General features: G+C 39.9%; 1 protein-coding gene across 3 annotated transcripts; it reads left to right on the forward strand.

Annotated features, from left to right (window-relative positions):
* Positions 1-65: 65 nt before the first annotated feature.
* dixdc1a (DIX domain containing 1a) lies at positions 66-17,913 on the forward strand. 3 transcript variants are annotated; one of them, XM_039598076.1, is made up of 16 exons: positions 66-113; positions 6,168-6,346; positions 9,950-10,107; positions 10,205-10,350; positions 13,997-14,086; positions 14,339-14,392; positions 14,493-14,543; positions 14,808-14,912; positions 15,034-15,087; positions 15,181-15,273; positions 15,929-16,006; positions 16,120-16,281; positions 16,414-16,480; positions 16,670-16,778; positions 16,960-17,068; positions 17,332-17,913. In XM_039598076.1, exons 2-16 carry the CDS (start codon positions 6,324-6,326, stop codon positions 17,413-17,415), a joined length of 1,383 nt encoding a protein of 460 aa, XP_039454010.1. In that variant the 5' UTR covers positions 66-113; positions 6,168-6,323; the 3' UTR covers positions 17,416-17,913. The 3 variants fall into 3 exon arrangements, with proteins under 3 accessions (XP_039454010.1, XP_039454011.1, XP_039454009.1); XM_039598077.1 differs by lacking the exon at positions 66-113 and adding an exon at positions 5,681-6,054 and having other exon boundaries at positions 10,208-10,350; XM_039598075.1 differs by lacking the exon at positions 66-113 and adding an exon at positions 5,687-6,054.
* Positions 17,914-18,042: the final 129 nt, after the last annotated feature.

Below are 18,042 nucleotides of genomic sequence, written 5' to 3' on the forward strand. Positions count from 1 at the left end.
GTCATTGCACTTTGAGAAACTGAACCGTGATTGGTCCAACTGTTTGTCAGTCATCTCAGTAGCTGCTGCTAAACAGTGAGAACTGCAACTTATTAACGGCAAAATTACTGAAAGTAAGAATTATTTTCTTTATAAAACGTTATTTTTAATCTACTGTACTGAGTATGACTGGTCACACCCACTGAATACTTTCAGTACCTAAAATATTTCCATGTCATATCTGTGATTTGTTGCGTTGCTCTGTGTCTTTGTGGCTCTAGAAAAAGCATATGACTGGGTGCCAAGAAAGGAACAGTGGTACTGTAGTAGGGAAGTATGTGAGCATGTTGCAGGTCATTTGTGAGGACAGCGAGACAGTGGTGAGGTGTGCAGTAGAAGTGACAGATGGGTTCAGGTTAGTGTGGGATTACATCAGGGACTGCCTCTGAGCTCCTTCTTGCTTGTCATTTTGATAGACAGGCAGACAGATGAGGTCAGGCAGGAGTCTCTGTGGACTGTGATGCTCACAGATGACATTGTAATCTGTGGTGAGCGTATGGAGCAGGTGGAAGACAGCCTGAAAAAGGTGGAGGTATGCACTGAAGAGGATAAGAGTGGAAGTCAATAGAAGCGAGACAGAATAGCTGCAGGTGTAACGGTGAACTTGTAAGGAGCAGAGGTAGTGAAGGTGGATGAGTTTAAATACCTGGGGTCAGGCATCCAAAGCAACAGACAGTGCACCCCATCTTCAAGAGAAGTAAAAAAGAGAGTGCAACGAGAATGGACTGGGTGGAGACGAGTGTCAGGGTGATTTGTGACAGAAGGATAGCAGCCAGAGTGAAGATTTACAAGATCGTAGAGAGACCTGCTGTGATGTATGGTTTGGAGACAAGAGACCTGACAAAAAGACAGGAAGAAGAGGAAGAAGTGAGAGAGCTGAAGATTTTAAGATTTTTGTTGGTAGTGACAATGATGGACAGGATTAGAAATGAGTAAATCAGAGGGACAGCTCATATTGAGCACTTTGGAGTTTTAGAGGCAAGGCTGAGACAGTTTGGACATGTGCAGAGGAGTGATAGTGGCTATATTGGACAAAGGAAGTTGAAGATGGGGCTGCCAGGCATGTGGAGGAGAGGATTCATGGATGTAGTGATGGAGGACATGCAGAGTGTTGGTGTGACAGAAGAGGATGCTAGGGATAAAGATGAGATAGAGGTAGCCCTCGTGACCCCTGAAGGGAGCAGCTGAAAGATGTTACCATCCACTGTTCCTGCAGAACCTACCAGTTATTCTTTGTTGTGCAGACAACAAAGCAAAGCAACAAGAATATGTGACAAAGCTGAATTTATAGGTTATATTGTCTGGTTTAACTTTCAAAAGCCAGTTCACCTATTTAGGTCATTGTAATCACATTCTTTTCCAGTCTGCATTTCCTTCTCTATGCACAAAGCTGACAATTTTATGTTAAGGATGGGTATATCTTATTTTTTAGAAATGTAAATACATATAGCCAGGCTATGAATGTTTTGTACTGACCTATATCTGATTAAAAAAATAAACAAATAAATAAATGAATAAAAATAGCTACACTCTGCATAACCCAGTTTTCACTGAAGACCTCATAGCCCCAAGTTGTACATTAGGCTCTTGGGATCTTCCTAAAGTCTCTGTACCAATATAAGGCCTGCACAACTTTCAAACAAGATGGATCACTTTCTGCAAATAAATTAGCCTTATGTCTATTTTAAATGCTGCCACAGTTGTGCAAGCCAGTACTTCAAAGGCACATTCAGTTAGTAGATGCACCAAGTTATCTGCTTGTATTAAGCTGCTCTCATTGCATAGTGGATATAGTAAATTTTGGGAATCAAAGTGTTAACCTATTTCTTGCATATTCATTAGACCTAATTATGGTGTTTGTAAGATATAGTGCAAAAAATCGAACAGATTTCCCTACTATAAAGGCCATAAAGGTGATAGAAAGTAAATTCTATCATCATTATGACACACTGTTCATAAAAGGTAGAATTGTGTTATGTGAATTTGTGCGCTATATCTGACAAACTCTGAAATGCACATGAACTAGGCTACATTTTTACACGAATGAGCACCTTGCACTTTAATACCACTTTGACAAAAAAAGTCACTTGTTCAAACCTAAAAGCAGGGCTTTTAGACTTTGTTCAAGTCAAACCAGATTTGAAACAATTGTGTCAGAGTAATTTAATATCCAACCTCTGAAGCTTTGAAAGGAGAAAAAAGGTGCTGAAAACTAGTCTACATTTACCTGAGTCACAAACTCTTACAAGTGTACAAGTATCAGTTTTGGAACTTAGGCATGAATATGCAAAATGTTTCTTTAGATTGATACAGTACTGAACTGGTACTTTTTATCCCACTACACTGATCAAAAACAGTACATATTAGTGTTTCTCATCTACAAATAAAACATCTGTGGTTTCTGGACACCTTTTCTGTCACTGCTTTAATTAAACTGAGGTCATGCTTTTCAGTCATCTTTGTTAATGCCTGATTGGTATGATATGGGCAACATCTGTTGCCTATATGATTAAATTTTATAGAAATGTTTGATTTATAGATCTGTGTTCATCTGATGACTCAAGACCAAGTGTTCAGTGTTTACTTTAGATTTAGAAGTTGCACTTGACTGAATGCAACACAAATTAAAAACTACTTGAAGGTTAAACCCTTCCAAACTTTTCCTTTTTACAAGGATAACAACTTTTAAGGGTCCAGCCTTGGCTGAGTTTTGAATGCTTGGTGTATATTCTTTAAATAATTATTTGTTTAAAGAGCAAATCATTTTTCACATTGGTTTCAGTTATGTAGTCAATATGTACACAAGTGGTTTAATCTAAAAGATGCTGGCTTTGTTTTCGCTCTCCAATGTTATCTCCCAAACAAAAATACTTCCTTCTAAATTGTAATTGACTACAAAATGCATCAACATCCTAGGGAAAAACGCTTATCAACTTCATGCTTATCTGTTTGAAGGTCACTGAAATGAAGGGGGGAAAACATAGATAACTTTTGTTTCAGGTATGTTAATAATTTGATACATAAACCCATAGTGACCATGCAAGCACGCTCTATTTTAGCAACTCATTTGATTTACAAATAGGCTGACTGCATGCTCTCTCTGTGGCAAACTGGCTTTCTTCTCATTGCTTGGATCCCCAGCGGTGGAATGACTTTGGCACCACACTTTGAACAGCAAAGTCATTGTTTATATATCATCCATACATGAATCCAACAGTGCCTGATAAAAACACTTCCCTCAGTCACGTCTTGCTCTGCCAAATCATCATTGTCTGCCTTTAGGGCACCTGAGTTTGTCCTTGTTTTTTCAATATTGGAGAAAAATATTCAAAGTAATGCCGAGAAAAAAGGAATCAGCTCATGATGGAACACAAACAACATTATAAAGGCTGTTTCAAGGTTTCCATGAAGTTATTGAAGTCGCCAAACTAATCAGTGCACTTTCTGCATAATATTGGAGCCTCTTATTATTATTATTATTATTTGTAAACAATTCCATTTTTTCATCCTTGTTGACAAAGCTACTTTTGAATTTAGTTATTTATCCCTGTGGATAGATGGGTGTGGGTGGATTTTCAGTGTGTTTTTTATTTACCTGATAGGAAGTCTTCCTGCTTGCAAAATCAAGGTAGAGGACGGTCAAATAATGCATCTTAAATTCCTGAAAGACCCAAACAGTGCTCACCAGAATTTTATTCATCTGTTTGTCTGTTTTACAACAAATACTGTTGTAAGACAGACAAACAGATGTCAGCCTACGATTGATTTGAATGAAATCCCAGATGATCCAGCCGTTAGGTGTTTTTGCCGACTCTTGATTTTAAATGCAGTGAGATGTCTCACTTAGTCCACATATTGCTGCTGTGAAGGAAACCGTGCGCAGATTCAAAATTACAGTCACTGATTAGCCCATAAGTGGACGCTGACCTTCCTTCTGACCTGTAGCACGAAGCTCATTTGATGCTTGATTGTGTAGCTTTGGCCGATTAGGTGAGGTTCAGATGACTTATTATGAGCGTCATTACGATAGAATTTGATTTGCAGGGCTTGGTGGTCATGTTTGAGCTGTGAGGATGTGTAAACAGTGTTCATGGTTCGTGGAGGGGTAAAACTTGAAAGAGTCAAGGACTGTTCAATAATTTATATTGGAGTTATTTTTGAAGACATAGGGTTGAGTTGAAAAATACATTTTCTTTTGAAAGGGCTTATATGAAAATATTAACCTCCCCACCCCATCAATATTTAATAAGAACAAATACATAATTTGGCCTTTTGTGACCTCCATAAAGTGGTTTCTCATAAGCTTCTGACACCTTATCTGCTCATTCCTTGCATGCAGATGCTTTTAGGAACGGAGAGTGTAACAAACTTTAGTTTGTATGAGCATCACATTCTTCTAAAAGGTGACCTATTGTGCATTTCCTTACTTTCTGTTATATACCGTGGAATGATTAGGTTTCCAAAATGCCAAATAATGAGCCTTAAAGTAAGAGGGCTGCCCTAAAGCCAAGTATCAGATAAATAAGGATTATTCTGAACTCTGAATTGTGCCAAGCTACTCTAGTAGAACAAAAGTATGGAGCTGGAAAATGAGCATAATAGGTCTTCTTTTAAAAGCCACTAAAGTATTAAAATGTTTTTTCAAATGTACACTAAAAAAAGATAACCACACATGGCAGTCGTAATAAAGGAATACACGGAATGTGGAACTCATAACACTTTATATTTTTGAAATTACAAAAATATATTTTGTGTGTGATTGAAACATTTCTACTTACTGTAGGTATCCCAACAAATTTAAATATTTTTCTCATTTTGATTTAACACAAATAGCTGTCGGCATGACAGCTTGCTTTTGCCTCTGCTGTTTCTCTGCATAAATCTAATGCGGCATTTGTCTGGTGGGTTACATACATATTCATGGCTCTACAGTAAAGTAGCTCATTGAAGCATGCATCGATGGTGCTCATAGGGAATTTAAGACACTGTCATTTTGTTATGGGCAGAACTGCAAGCTGCCACGTTGAGACCTACTTCACATTTTTTGGTTGCTTTTTTTTCTTCCTGCTGATGACACTGCCAACACTTCTAACAGCTTAATGACAGCGTGCTCTGCCAAAACGCCTTTCAAAGGAATACTTAACACCGGCTGTACATGTCAGAGAAATTCTTTTGTTTCTGCTGCCTGGTGTTCAAATTATGAAGCTGACACTTTTTTAAAATTTGAGTTTAATCTGATGCCTCTGATGTTTTAGCGCATTAGCTCGTCTTCTGTTACAACTGCCATCGAAATGCTTTTCAGTACATACAGGACACCGAAGTGAGAAGAGCTGTTATTGCAGGCTGATGCGTCCACTCTATAAATACCATTTTCTCCTTAAGTACCTCCCTATTTCCTCTGACTCTGTAAATATATAATTACTCTCTGGTAATGGCTTGGCCTGTGTGGTATGTTGTTATACAAGCCTGTGGTTTTATCAACAAACAAAAGTCTGCTAATTTTCCTGTTTTTAAAAATCAGTATGTCATTTCTCATTTTAGCTGCAGGTATATGCAGTACATGGAGAGAAAAGGAGAAGGAGAAAAACTCCCACCTCTTCCTCCTTCTGAAAGGAGAGAGCTGTAGGGAAAGCAGGGAGGAGGAATAAGGGAGAGGGGGAGGGTGAACACACCCAGACAGAGCCATGTCTGACATCCTCTCTCTCACCGAACGAAGGAAGGAGTGATACAAAGCCAGTTCGGCCAAGCAGAAGAGAAAAGAGGGGAAGGAGAGGGAGGGAGGGAGGGAACAGGAGAATGAATGCAAAAAGGGTGAAAAAGATGCACAAGAGCTGCATCAGTTCTTGTCCGTAAGGAACAAAAAACATTGTGTTCGTGAATGGGAGCTGGTGAGCTCCACCACAAGGCGAGTGCAATGAGAAACCAGGCAGATTTCAGTCACTGGTGCTGCTGAGCTCCAATCCTCTCTCTGTCTGTCTCTCCCTATCTCTCCTTGCCAGCAACGACTGAGCCTTGGTATGATTTAGAGGAAGGGTTTGGGGGCTTTTGATTAGGATTTTGAGCTTTATGTTTTAGGAATATGCTGTTGGAGAGGATTTAAACGTGCTGTTATTTCTGATTGAACACAGTGTGCGACGTGGAGACTCCTCTGCTTGCGGCTTTCAGGGCTGTTCCCCTCCCTGCTGCCTCTGGCTGTGTTTGGGCTATGGTCCTGACTGAGACGCAGGGCATCACCCAGATGTGGGGCGCCGACTGTATGGGAGGTTAAGCCTGTAAACACCAGCATGGGAGCCAAACAGATGAAATGGTAAGTGCTATTTTAATATGAACAGTACGGCAATTCAGGCTGCTGCTATTGTTGACAATGCAGGGGTGCATCAGTGGCAGATATATATATATATTGCCCAGTAAGTCTACAATCACAACACAATAAAACAGATTTATCACTTCATCCGCACGTGAATCTCAGTCTTAGTCATAGAATTGCATTTCATCCGAACAGCTTGATCTTGAAAGCCAAGCTGTGCAGGTTATTGTTCGGTGTTTACAGTGCAGTAGGTGTGGGTGTGTCCCTGTGTGTGTCTGTGTGAGCCGAGCTGCTATTGCCTAGCAACCTCTCTCTAACAGCTATTTCTGATTCATGCCGTGCCACGATTCAGATATAAGTTGTAATTGATTAGACTGATTTACATTATTCTTTGCTTTAATCAGATAACATTATCTTCTTTTTCACACACTTTGCACCATGTTTACAATGACCTACTTTATTTAACCGTCCTTTAAGGTCAGTACTGAACACATCAGTCAAAAAGATTGACGATGACACAAACTGTCACTGATATGTTATAACAGATGAATAAGCTGCACTTTACTGTTGTAGAAAAATGAGGTGAAAGTAGTTTGGATTATTTAATAGACTGTCATCTATAATTTAGTGGTTCCCAAAATGGGTGTTGGGACTTGACCGTTGAACCACAGCATTTGAGGGGTTTTTTAAAAGTGGTGAACGTGAAAAAAAGAAAGAAGACACAACAGCTTTTTTTCATCTGATGATTTTTGTGAAAGGTTTGGTTTTACAAGTTTTAAAAAATCAGAGAAACATATAGAGAAAATCCTTCTTTGATGGATTGACTAAGTACTTGCACTGACTAAAATCTATTAAAATGCTATCAACTAAATCTACTAATCTACTGAAAGCTAATATGACAAGCAACCACAACAGTCGGATAAATACTGAGGAATAATAAGTTGTAGCAGTTTGTAGCAGTTATGAATACAAAGTAGCCAAAAATAAGTATAAATACTAAAGCAAAGTATCTAAAAATTGGAGTAAATGGAGGCCCACTCAGGCCACCACCGCTGATCAAATTATGTTAATCTATTGCACAGAAGCTCATCTTTTGCAAATCCCACTGCTTAATCTTTGCTAAACCCATATGTTCCAAATCTGTCGGTTTGTACGTGTTCTCTTGTAGCGACAGATCAGCAAAGAGCATCTACAATAAATGTGTTATTGAACTACTCTTAGAGACAATGATAGAGGGTATCCCAATAGTGTTATTATCTGCAGTGACTAGATTAGTAGGAGGTGCTTCTTTGATCCCTTTTTGAAAAACACTTAAGGATAATTACAGCAGCTTCTGATAAGAGGCTTAGTTCATGTTTTTATGTGACCTACAGTAGTGCAGAGACTCTTTCTGGGAAGTTGGGAAGACAAAACTAATCATAAGTTTCTCAGTATGGTTTGATATATAAAAAGAATAATACATTAAACCATTTTAAACCATTTTAGCATCCCTGTGGCGCTCTATTGAATTGAGATCCAACATCCCTCTCACCAATATATTTCCACCAGTCTGAACCGTTTATACAAAGCAGATTGGATCCATGCTTCCATGTTATTTATACCAAAGAGACCCTACCCATCTGAATGTCACAGCAGAAATCGAGACTCATCAGACCAGAAAACATTTTTTCAATCTTCTGTTGTCTAATTTTGGTAACCCTATGTAAAAAGCAGCCTCAGATTCCTGTTCTAACCTGAAAGAAGTGACATTCGGTGTGGTGTTCTGCTGCAGCGCATTTACTTTAAGTTTTGATATGTTGTGCATTCAAAGATGCTCTTCTGCATACTTTGGTTCTAACAGGAGTTACTGTTGCTTTCCTATCAGCTAAATATATGTGCTCGTTCTATGTAAGTGCTTGTTATCTAACATTCTCACACATTTATACTCTGATGGATGCATTGTAGACCAACTCTGGGTTAGGATCTTGCCCAAGGATATTTGGCCTGCAGACTGGAGCATTAGTAGGCGACCTGCTCTACCTCCTGAGCTACAGACACCCCTATCAGCTTGAAGCAGTCTGTCCATTCTCCTCTGACCTCTGGCAGAGGAGATGTCCAACAGGGCATTTTTGCCCAGAGAACTGCTGCTCACCTGATATTTGCCCTTTTTTGGACCATTCTCTATAAACCCTAGAGATGTGTGGGAAAATCCCAGTTGATCGTCAGTTTGTGAGACAGTCAGACCAGCACATTTGGCACTAACAAACCAATCACTTAAATCATCTTTTTTCTCACCTTCCTAATGCTCCTTATACAAGGCATGACCTTGTATACATGCCTAATTTACTGAGCTGCTGCCATGTGGTTGGTTGATTATGTATTTATATTATCAAGCAGCTGAACAGGAATACCTAATAAAGCAGCTGTAGATTGTATGTCCTTATACATTTGGATTGTAACAACTCTACTATTCACTGATTCCTGATCGAGCACCATCATCAGGACAGATTTTAAATGTCTGGTGCATTTGTTCATGACTCTTTACCTGCAAGACATTTCCCTTAGCCCCATCATTTGCAAATATTAGCATGCTAACTTGCATGCTATAATGGTGGAAATGCTTCACTATGTGTGCTTAACATTAGGATGTCATTGCCATAGAGTCTTTTAGGTGTGTTTCTGATTTGACCAATGGCTGATAAGCAGACCTTAATTACGAGTAATAACAGGAATATGTCCACCTTTAATCCTCAGAGAGTACTTTGCTGTGCTATTAGCTTGTGCTGACTGTTACAAAAGAAGAAAATCTTACCACCATACATATGAAGCAAATTCAGCAGAACATTCTTTGAATACTATTTTTTCCTTCATTCTTAGCTAGTTAGCCTGGGGAGCAGGGTGATGAGTAGTGATGCTTTTCTATGGCATGCTTGCACAGAGTTTAGATCTGTTCATGCAGTCGCAGGCTTGTTTTCACATGCAGACTCAGAGGGAAAAACACAGGGAAACTCCCCTGTTAGGGACCGTGCATAATGCTATAGGTCACAGGTCACAGTAGCTGTATCCAATTTCTACAAACACAGGAGAGTGAAGATGACAGCTGGTCTGAACCTCAGGCTGCTGGAGATGCTCTCAGAAAACACTAAAGATATATTCATGAAACTGCAAGGAAACAAGCTGTTCAGAAACCATGCCAGCACTATGTTATGAAATTATGGCCGAAGGGGGAGCAAAATATGTAAAGAATTTCCTGTTAGAAAATGACAGTCTTGCAGGCATTCCTGCTCCTGCTGTGTATTTTTTGAATGAGTTGCAAATCTGTTCATTCAGTCTTTTCTTTTTTTCTCTCCTTTTCTAATAGTTCTTTTATCTACAAAATAATCTGTGAACCCGTGAAGCAGACAATGCTGTTTGGAATATCATGCATCATATTGGCATTATGAGTTCAAAAATGGATTTAGTTAAAAATATCTATCCCAAATGGGATTAATTCACATTATTGTGCTCCTCTGGGAGTTTTTAAAATTTCAAATCGCCATTTTATGTAGTTAGGTTTATTTATTGCTGCTCATTTGGCAGCATACAAGCACATTCATTCCTGCCTGTGCCCACCATCTGTTTCAGTCTCAGCTCAGCCAGCCCAGCTCACTCCCCCAAAGAGGAGTATGTTATCACCCAGTTCACTGACACCCCTAAAGAAGAAACAGTCCATGATCACTCTGAGAACCAGGGGGAACCTCAGGATGACAAATCTGAGCTGACAGAGAAGAAATCTGTCACAGGTTGGTTGGCTGCACATCAACTCTTGTAGAGCCAGATATGATGCAGTGAAAAAAAAGGTGCCTTGCCTCATTTCCCCTGTCCCTCTGCTGCTTTTAGAAGAGGTGGCTCTCTGTGGATTGTGTCCTTCCCTGGGGCATGATGGGCAGGAGGAAGAGAAGTCCTGGGAGGAGCAGCTGGATGCCCACCAGGAGCAGCTGGAAAAGGAGATGCAGGAAGCTAGAAGGATGGTGTTCCGGTTACAGGTAATGCACTTCAAAACAAACTGCTGCTCTGGGGCAAGGGATATAAGCGACAGGGTCGCTGCCCTATTTGCAACAGATTCACACACTAAGGAGCAAGTAGTAAAAAAATAGATTCTGAGAAAGAAGGATGAAAATTTGGTCAGGGCATGTAAACGTTTTCAGCTCAGTTTTTATCAGCAGGTAAACCCACCATACCTCTGTCTGCTGACTTTATTGTTTCTCTGTTTTGAGTCACTGAAACATTTTAAAAAGGAGGCTATTTATTATCAAACCTTACAGTAAAAACAGGGCACAGGGTTGTTAAATTAGAGCCATAATGAAAAACAAAAGTCACCATGTAGTTGGTCCTAATGCTGCTAAACTGTTTAGGCTTAAAGTTTTTAAAAAAATGTTTGCATGTCTACAGCTACTTTTCTATGTAGTCTTGCCTTATCAGATGCTCAAAAGTAGTTAGATAATTAACTGACAAGCAGCTCCATGGTTAAGTGACACCTGTTCTGTTCCGAGTACTTGCTACAGTACAAAATCCGATACTGGTAAGCAGTGACTCACTAATATACACTCTGTAAAACATCGTTATTTAATGACAAACACTTGTTGCAGGCTGTTTGCTGCTCAGCAGAGTTCCGTTGCTCGGTAGGTCGCCGTTCACCATTGGGAGCTGATTTAGAGCTTTTCACTGGAACTCTCAATGTGGGGTCCAAAAGAGTAGCTGATAAAAGTGAAGGAGTCCATCATTAGGTTGTAAAAAATGCAAAAACAAAATAAAACTATCAGAGATAACTAAATTCTAGCAGTGGCCAAATCAACAATCTGGTACATTCTTTAAAAAAGGGGATGCACATGGTTAGAACGGCAACACCAAACACTGAAGCAGAGCGACCCACAAGCAAGCAGGTGAAGGTGGCTGCAGAAAGGGTCTGCAGGGCACCTCAAGGGAAGAAACAAAACACTTGGTGGTGTGCATGGGTTCTAAATTTCAGGGAGCCACTGACTGCAAACATTTTCTGTAATTTTTAAAATCAATGTGTATATTTAATACTATGTTAGTTTGTATAAAAATGGCTAACAAAAGGAATACTTTTGTTAAACCCCATGTATTAAAGCTCAAAGTCTGCACTTTAATCACACCTTGGTTGTTTTAGAATCCAAAGCTAACTGTAGCTCAGTATGGGGTAGCTGGTTTGCTTTCACCAGGCACAGCAGATTGTGCATTTGAACTTGGGCTTCTCAAGGAGTTCAAAAGATCCAAACTGTTGTGTTATTATGCGCTCTGAAGAACTGAAGCAAGAATCTAATCTGAATGGAAAACACTGTTATTTTCTGCAGCACATCAACATTATTTACTCACTAGATCCCCACAGATTCCTACTAAAGTATCGATGACAAAGGACTGCTAAAGAAAGGTCGTCATATCAACGTTTTATAATCTGCTTACACTCTGTTCATGAGGGAGTTCACATTGTAAACCAAGTGCATGTAATGAAGATTGTAAAACTGAAATCTCATCAGAGGATTGGAAATAAATACATGCCTGATCTTAGTTAATTACAGACATATTTAGTTAATTTGCAATTATACAGCACTTTCCAAGTTAAATTGCTAAATAAAATTGTACCAGAGTGTCACTAGCAGTCAGTAAGATTGCAAGATTTTGGGAAGACTTAGACTGACATGTGAGAAAATAATTTCAAAAGAAATTACAGGATCCAAATGCTACATGCTAAAAATGGAAATATATTTTTAAATGAAGTAATTAAAAAGAAACTCAAACAGATAGACCAGATGTAACACACTAAGCATGATAAAGCCATCCACTAGAAAGAATAACATGTGTTTTGACAGATAAACAGACAAAGATGAAAAAATGTATTACCTAATTTATACTGTCAGTCCTTTCTGTTACTTCCGTTAATCCAATCAGGGTCGCAGAAGGGTCGGAGCCTATCCCAGTAGTCACAGGGTGAATAGCAGAGTGCACTGTGGATAGGTCACTGATCTATTATAATTTATATGAAATCATTAAAATTATGTTGCATGAAAAAATGTGAAAGGGAGCGCTTTTATAAGAAAATCATAAGATGAGGCTTGTTAAGCTTACAACACATATAAAACATAAACTCACCAGCCACTTTATTAGGCATTAATACCTGGTAGTACTGGTTTTTAGATTCAGAACTGTCTTAGTTCTTCATGGCACACATTCAACAAGGTGCTGGAAACATTCCTCAGAGATTTTGGTCCATTGATGTGATACCATAACACAGTTGCTGCAGATTTGTCAATTGCACACACACAATTTAAATCTGGTCCACCGCATCACAAACGTGCTTCATTGGAGTGAGATTTGGTGACTGTGGAGGTCGTCTGAGTACAGTGAATACACTGTTATGTTCAAGAAACCAGTTTGAGATGATTTGAGCTCTGTGATGAGGCGCGTTATACAGCTGGGTGCAGCCATCAAAAATATCCCTCACACCAATACACCACCATCAGACTGATCTGTTGATACAAGGCAATATAGACCAATGCTTTCATGTTGTTTATGCCAAATTGTGAGCTTACCGTCTGAATGTCGCAGCAGACATTGAGATCTTCTATTGTCTAACATTGGTGCTTCTGTGAATGATGAATTGACCTGCTTCAAGGTTCAACATGTTGAGCATTCATAAATGCTCTTCTGCATACTTTTGTTGTAATACTTAGACTAGCCTGAAAGGCACCAACAACCATGCCACTTTCAAAGTCAATAAAAGGACCTTTCTCTTCCAATTCTGATGCTTGATTTGCATTTCAGAAGGTTGTGAAAAGCATTGAGTCTTTGCCATGTTACAACATACCTTCCATGAGCATAATCCTTACAGTATAATGGATCTTATTCAGACATCAATATATTCAGTTCAATTCAGTTTTATTTATATAGCGCCAAATCACAACAGCAGTTGCCTCAAGGCGATTTACATTGTAAGATAAAGACCCTACAATAATACAAAGAAAACAGAGAAAACCCAGCATGAGATAACCCCCTATTAGCAAGCCCTTTGGCAACAGTGGGAAGCAAAAACTCCTTTTCAACTGGAAGAAACCTCCGTCAAAATCAGGCTCAGGGAGGGGCAGGCTGCTGCAAGCGTTTGGGGGTGAGGTAAGGGAAAAAGAACAAAGACACGGTGTGGAAGAGAGCCACAGATTATTAAGATAATTAAGAATAAAAATATGAAAGACAAAGCTAATCCTACAAAATTTGCTAATCTTTGCCAGCTTCATTAATTTGTGCAAATAAATAGGTTTGGCGCATGGTATTTAATTGGTATGTTTGGGGTCATTTCTAGTATTCAGCTACAAATATCGGTGCAGCGACAGCACGTCCACATACTGTTCATAAATTAAAAATAGATGTTTTGGTTACTTTTATAGTAATAGCCTTTATGTTTTCACTTTTAGAGTCTCTGTATTACATTACAGTCTGTATATTTACACAGACTTGTCAGTGTAATTTCAATTTATTTTGGTTCAGTTCACTGACTTTATTATCTGCAGTGCAAAAACTGAGGCATTTACAAACACAGAAACCTGGTTTCTCTATCATGTGTCACAACTATCATTGCTTGCAAGTTTTCTTTGGATCTATATGTGTTTTTGTTTTTAGGCTCTGCTGCTCCATGGCTCCCTCCCTGAGGAAGACCAGGATGGATCCGTGAGCTTTGGAGATAACCGGGCTAACACCGAGCAGCAGCTGGTACAGTGCCCTCTCTCTGCTAACTTGAGAAAATAAACAACACTTGCTTGCCACCGAGCTTGAAGTGTCCGTGTCAGCCCTTCTGTTCTGATGATGTTTGTAGCCATTACTCGTCTCACGAGTGGCCACTATAGAGCACAAATGAATCTCTCTGATCTGCCAGCCCGCTGTCATGGAGGCCCAATGCCTCCTCATATGTTCTGACATTTTTCCATTCTCTAATTACCCTGCTCGTACCCTCTCCCTTTGAAGGTTCTCATCCGCAGTCGTCTGGACCAAAGCATGGAGGAAGCCCTTGATCTCAAGGTACAGTGAGTAAATGTAATTAGGTTTAACATAGATGAGCTGTCTTAGGGGCAGAGTCCTTTTCTCTAATGTTTTTGTTGTTCCTTTGTGTGGCTCTTAGAGGGAACTTCTGAGGCACAAACAGGAGACACGTCACATTCAGGCCATCAAGGTAAACCTCTTACTCTAGTTTTGGGCTTTATCTGTGAAGTAAAATGGATTAAAGGATTATATTTAACCTTTTTGACTATTGCGCCCTCCCAAACTGATGATTCTGTAAGTTTTATCACATACATTATACATTTATCATTTCTTTACAAAGATCAAAAAAAGTTTAGAGCTGGGTGGATCCTGTCGATAAGGCAGGTGGATGCAGTTCATCAGTATTCAGGTCTTTTCTGGACAATTCTTTGATCTCCCTCCTGCTTCTCATTAGGATGCTCTGCAGCAGCGCTTGGCAGTGCAGGAGGATGCTGTGCTGCAGCTAAAGCAGGAACTACTGAGGTGCAACATGGCCAAAGATCAGCTGGAGGGGGAAAATGTGAGACAAGTGATGATTTCCCTTTGACACGATGAAATATTCGACCTCTTTGACTCGTGGCTGCAGGTTTAAGTGAGAGAACTATAGCACTCATATATCACCTTGATATAACTGTTTGCAGGCAGAGCTCAAACGCAAGCTGAGTGAAAGGAACAAATTACTTAGCGAATATGAGGTATTGTCTTTTATTATATACACGTCAGTGCATTCTTTTAGCCATAGAGATGCAAATAAAGCCTCGTGCCATCCATCTCTCTTGTCACAATAGCAGCAGCTCGGGAGGAAGGACAGAATACTGCAGCAGCAGCAGCAAAAGCTCGATGAAGCTCAGCACAAGGCACATGAAGTCAGCCTGGGACGGGTATGCAGCATGACAGGTTTCACATATACGTGCTAAATAACATATGTTTGAATGCAGGACTCATATATAACACCAATGTTTGTTTGTTTGTTTTTATCGCGCATCGGTCTAACTGTGATTACATTGTACTTGCCGCATGATAGCCCATATATTTCTTCTTACTAGAAACATTACTCAATAAGACCAAAAACTATAAATATATTAAGGCAGCAGGGTGCTTGAAGAAAACATTACATTTCCCAGTACACCTCAGCGGTGTGATCTTTATAAATTGTTACTCAGATCAGAGTAAATGGTGCATTTGTTGGAGACTATTTTCAGTGGCAGATTAATACATATTTCTTGCACCAGTGAGTATCTCTTGCAGCAGGATGCTGTATGTGAAATCAACTCAAAATAGACTACCGTGCACCGTGTTCATCATGATAGGAAAAAAAACATGTCACCCACTATGGTTGTGATGTTTTTTTTATAGTTTTTGGACAAAAGTGAAGCTCTTATTCAGATGAATAAGCTTTCTGGCTGTTTTTTAGCTACACAGCCAAGTGTTTGCTCTCTGTATTGCAGTTTCTGAGCACATTTTGTAAATATTATCACACTTTTCATTCAGAACACTCAGCTTCACCTTGGTCTATACTGTCTCTGTCTCTGATAGGCGTTCAGGAGTGAGGGCAGCGGCTACAGTAACTCAGTGGCTTCGACATCTCCTCCAGTGTTCCAGCACAGCGCACCAGTATGCACTCTTTAATTCTCTCATTAACCCATGCTGTCCATAAATGTCCAGAGTTCAAAATGATTTCGATTTTTTTCCAATTCTTTCTAAGTATCAGAGGACTGTTTTCACAGGGTGAAGAGCTGCAGGTTGTCAGGGAAGCACTTCGCAGTTTGAGGGACAGTTTTTCCGGCCATGACCCCCAACATCACACCCTGGACACTCTGGAGCAGGGCGTGGCCAGTCTCATGGACAGACTGCACTCTCTGGACACCCAGCGCAGACAGGACAGAGGGGTACACACTCTCGCTCTCACAACTCAAAGAGGAAATTTTAAAATGTAGTAGCTCGTCTGTCACTTGCCAGATGATGACTCAGCAACTGATAACATCCGACTGTTTGCTATGAGTAATTGGTTCTTCTTCTAGGAGGAATTCAAATCGCCAGGACGCAGAGCCAACTCGACAGACCGTGACTCCTGGCCGCCGAGCTCGAGTGAGACAAACAAAATGCTCGTTTTTGTTTAGGATTTGTCATCCCCCGCAACATCTCTACTGGCTGTTAAATCAAATTGTGCTATTCAATTACAGTGCACTGCAAAGAGAGTTCATGACTGAGTGTGAGGCTAGAACCCTTTCAGACTTTGGTTGTGGAAAAACAATGTTTGCTGGTTTTTTTTTCCAGAAATGGCGCACTCACACAGCAGTCCAGGATTGGATACTGCCGTCTCCACTAAAGTGCTCTACTTCACAGATCGCTCGCTCACTCCATTTCTGATTAACATCCCAAAAAGGTGAGTATATAAACACTTTATGGTGGCTTGATACAGTGCTGTGCGTTGCTTCACTGGAGCGTTCTTTATTTTTTAAGCAAATTGTTAGTTGGGTTTCGGTTGACCATAGCCGCATATGGATGCCTGGGCTGGTTTATCCTAGCAAAGCATAATGTCTGTGTGGATATATGTGTGCTTCCAGGCTGGGAGAGGTGACACTGCGAGACTTCAAGGCAGCTGTAGACAGACAAGGCAGTTTCAGATACCACTTCAAGGCCCTTGACCCAGAGTTTGGCACAGTGAAAGAGGAGGTAGGCGTGGGAGTAAAATTACAGCCCCTATTTCTCTTCACATCGGGCTTCAGCTGGCAAATGTAAAACGGCAGTTATAGAGTAAGATATGCTAATAATAGCTGTGCCTACTGTGCACTTCAGAACACCATGGGGAGACTTATTTCCATCCCAAAGAATTGGATAACCTCAAGTATTCATTTTTACTCTCTATCCAAACCTTTTATAGTATATTACAGATATGGGTCTCTCAGATATGTAAACACTGGATGCTGGCTTTTCAGGTGTTTCAGGATGGAGCCGTTGTCCCTGGCTGGGAGGGGAAGATTGTAGCGTGGGTTGAGGAGGATCACGGAGAGCGGAGATAGAGCCCAAAAACTAGAGATTGTCACTACAAACCTCAGCTGTTCCCACTGGACCAGGAAGCTACTGAAAATACTTCTGATGCCATAAGAAAGAATAGTGTTACGATACATAACTGGGACCAATGGAGCTAACACCATTAAGGTACAAAACCATGTTTTAAAAGTGAATGTTTCATATGAAGAATCTAAACATTTGGATACAATTTTTTTTCGTTTATGGACCGCATGTCGCACATTGTTTGCAGCTCATAAATAAGTTTGTGGGACTACCACGTAATGGTCAGTAAAGTCATACTTGAATAATAAAATAATGTTAGCTTTACATGAAATAACAAGCTACGCTGTGCTTTAAAAAGCTGTAATCAGTGCATAGTATGCAAACCTCCAAAAAAAAGAAAGAAGTGTTTACTGACATTTTCCACGTGTTCCAGATTGCCAAACAGTGATGTTGTTGTTCTGCATCAATTTTGATGTTTTAATAAACATAAATTATTGCATGGATCGTTTTGTTGTCAATTATTCCCCCCTGCATACGGTAATGACACCAGCTCGTAGCCATTATACACCTCCACTCACGCGCCCACACATTAATAAACAAAATCCACAGATTGTCATTAAAGTCAATTAATT

Source organism: Oreochromis aureus, linkage group 14, assembly GCF_013358895.1.
Source record: "Oreochromis aureus strain Israel breed Guangdong linkage group 14, ZZ_aureus, whole genome shotgun sequence".
Lineage (NCBI taxonomy): Eukaryota > Metazoa > Chordata > Actinopteri > Cichliformes > Cichlidae > Oreochromis > Oreochromis aureus.

What these genes read in the sequence shown, in the direction of transcription:
- dixdc1a (XM_039598076.1), top strand. Translation starts at nt 6,324, where the DNA reads ATGGGAGCCAAACAGATGAAATG. An exon ending in CTAACACCGAGCAGCAGCTG is followed by an intron (nt 14,087 to 14,338) that starts GTACAGTGCCCT and finishes CTCCCTTTGAAG; the next exon opens with GTTCTCATCCGCAGTCGTCT. An exon ending in AGGAAGCCCTTGATCTCAAG is followed by an intron (nt 14,393 to 14,492) that starts GTACAGTGAGTA and finishes TGTGGCTCTTAG; the next exon opens with AGGGAACTTCTGAGGCACAA.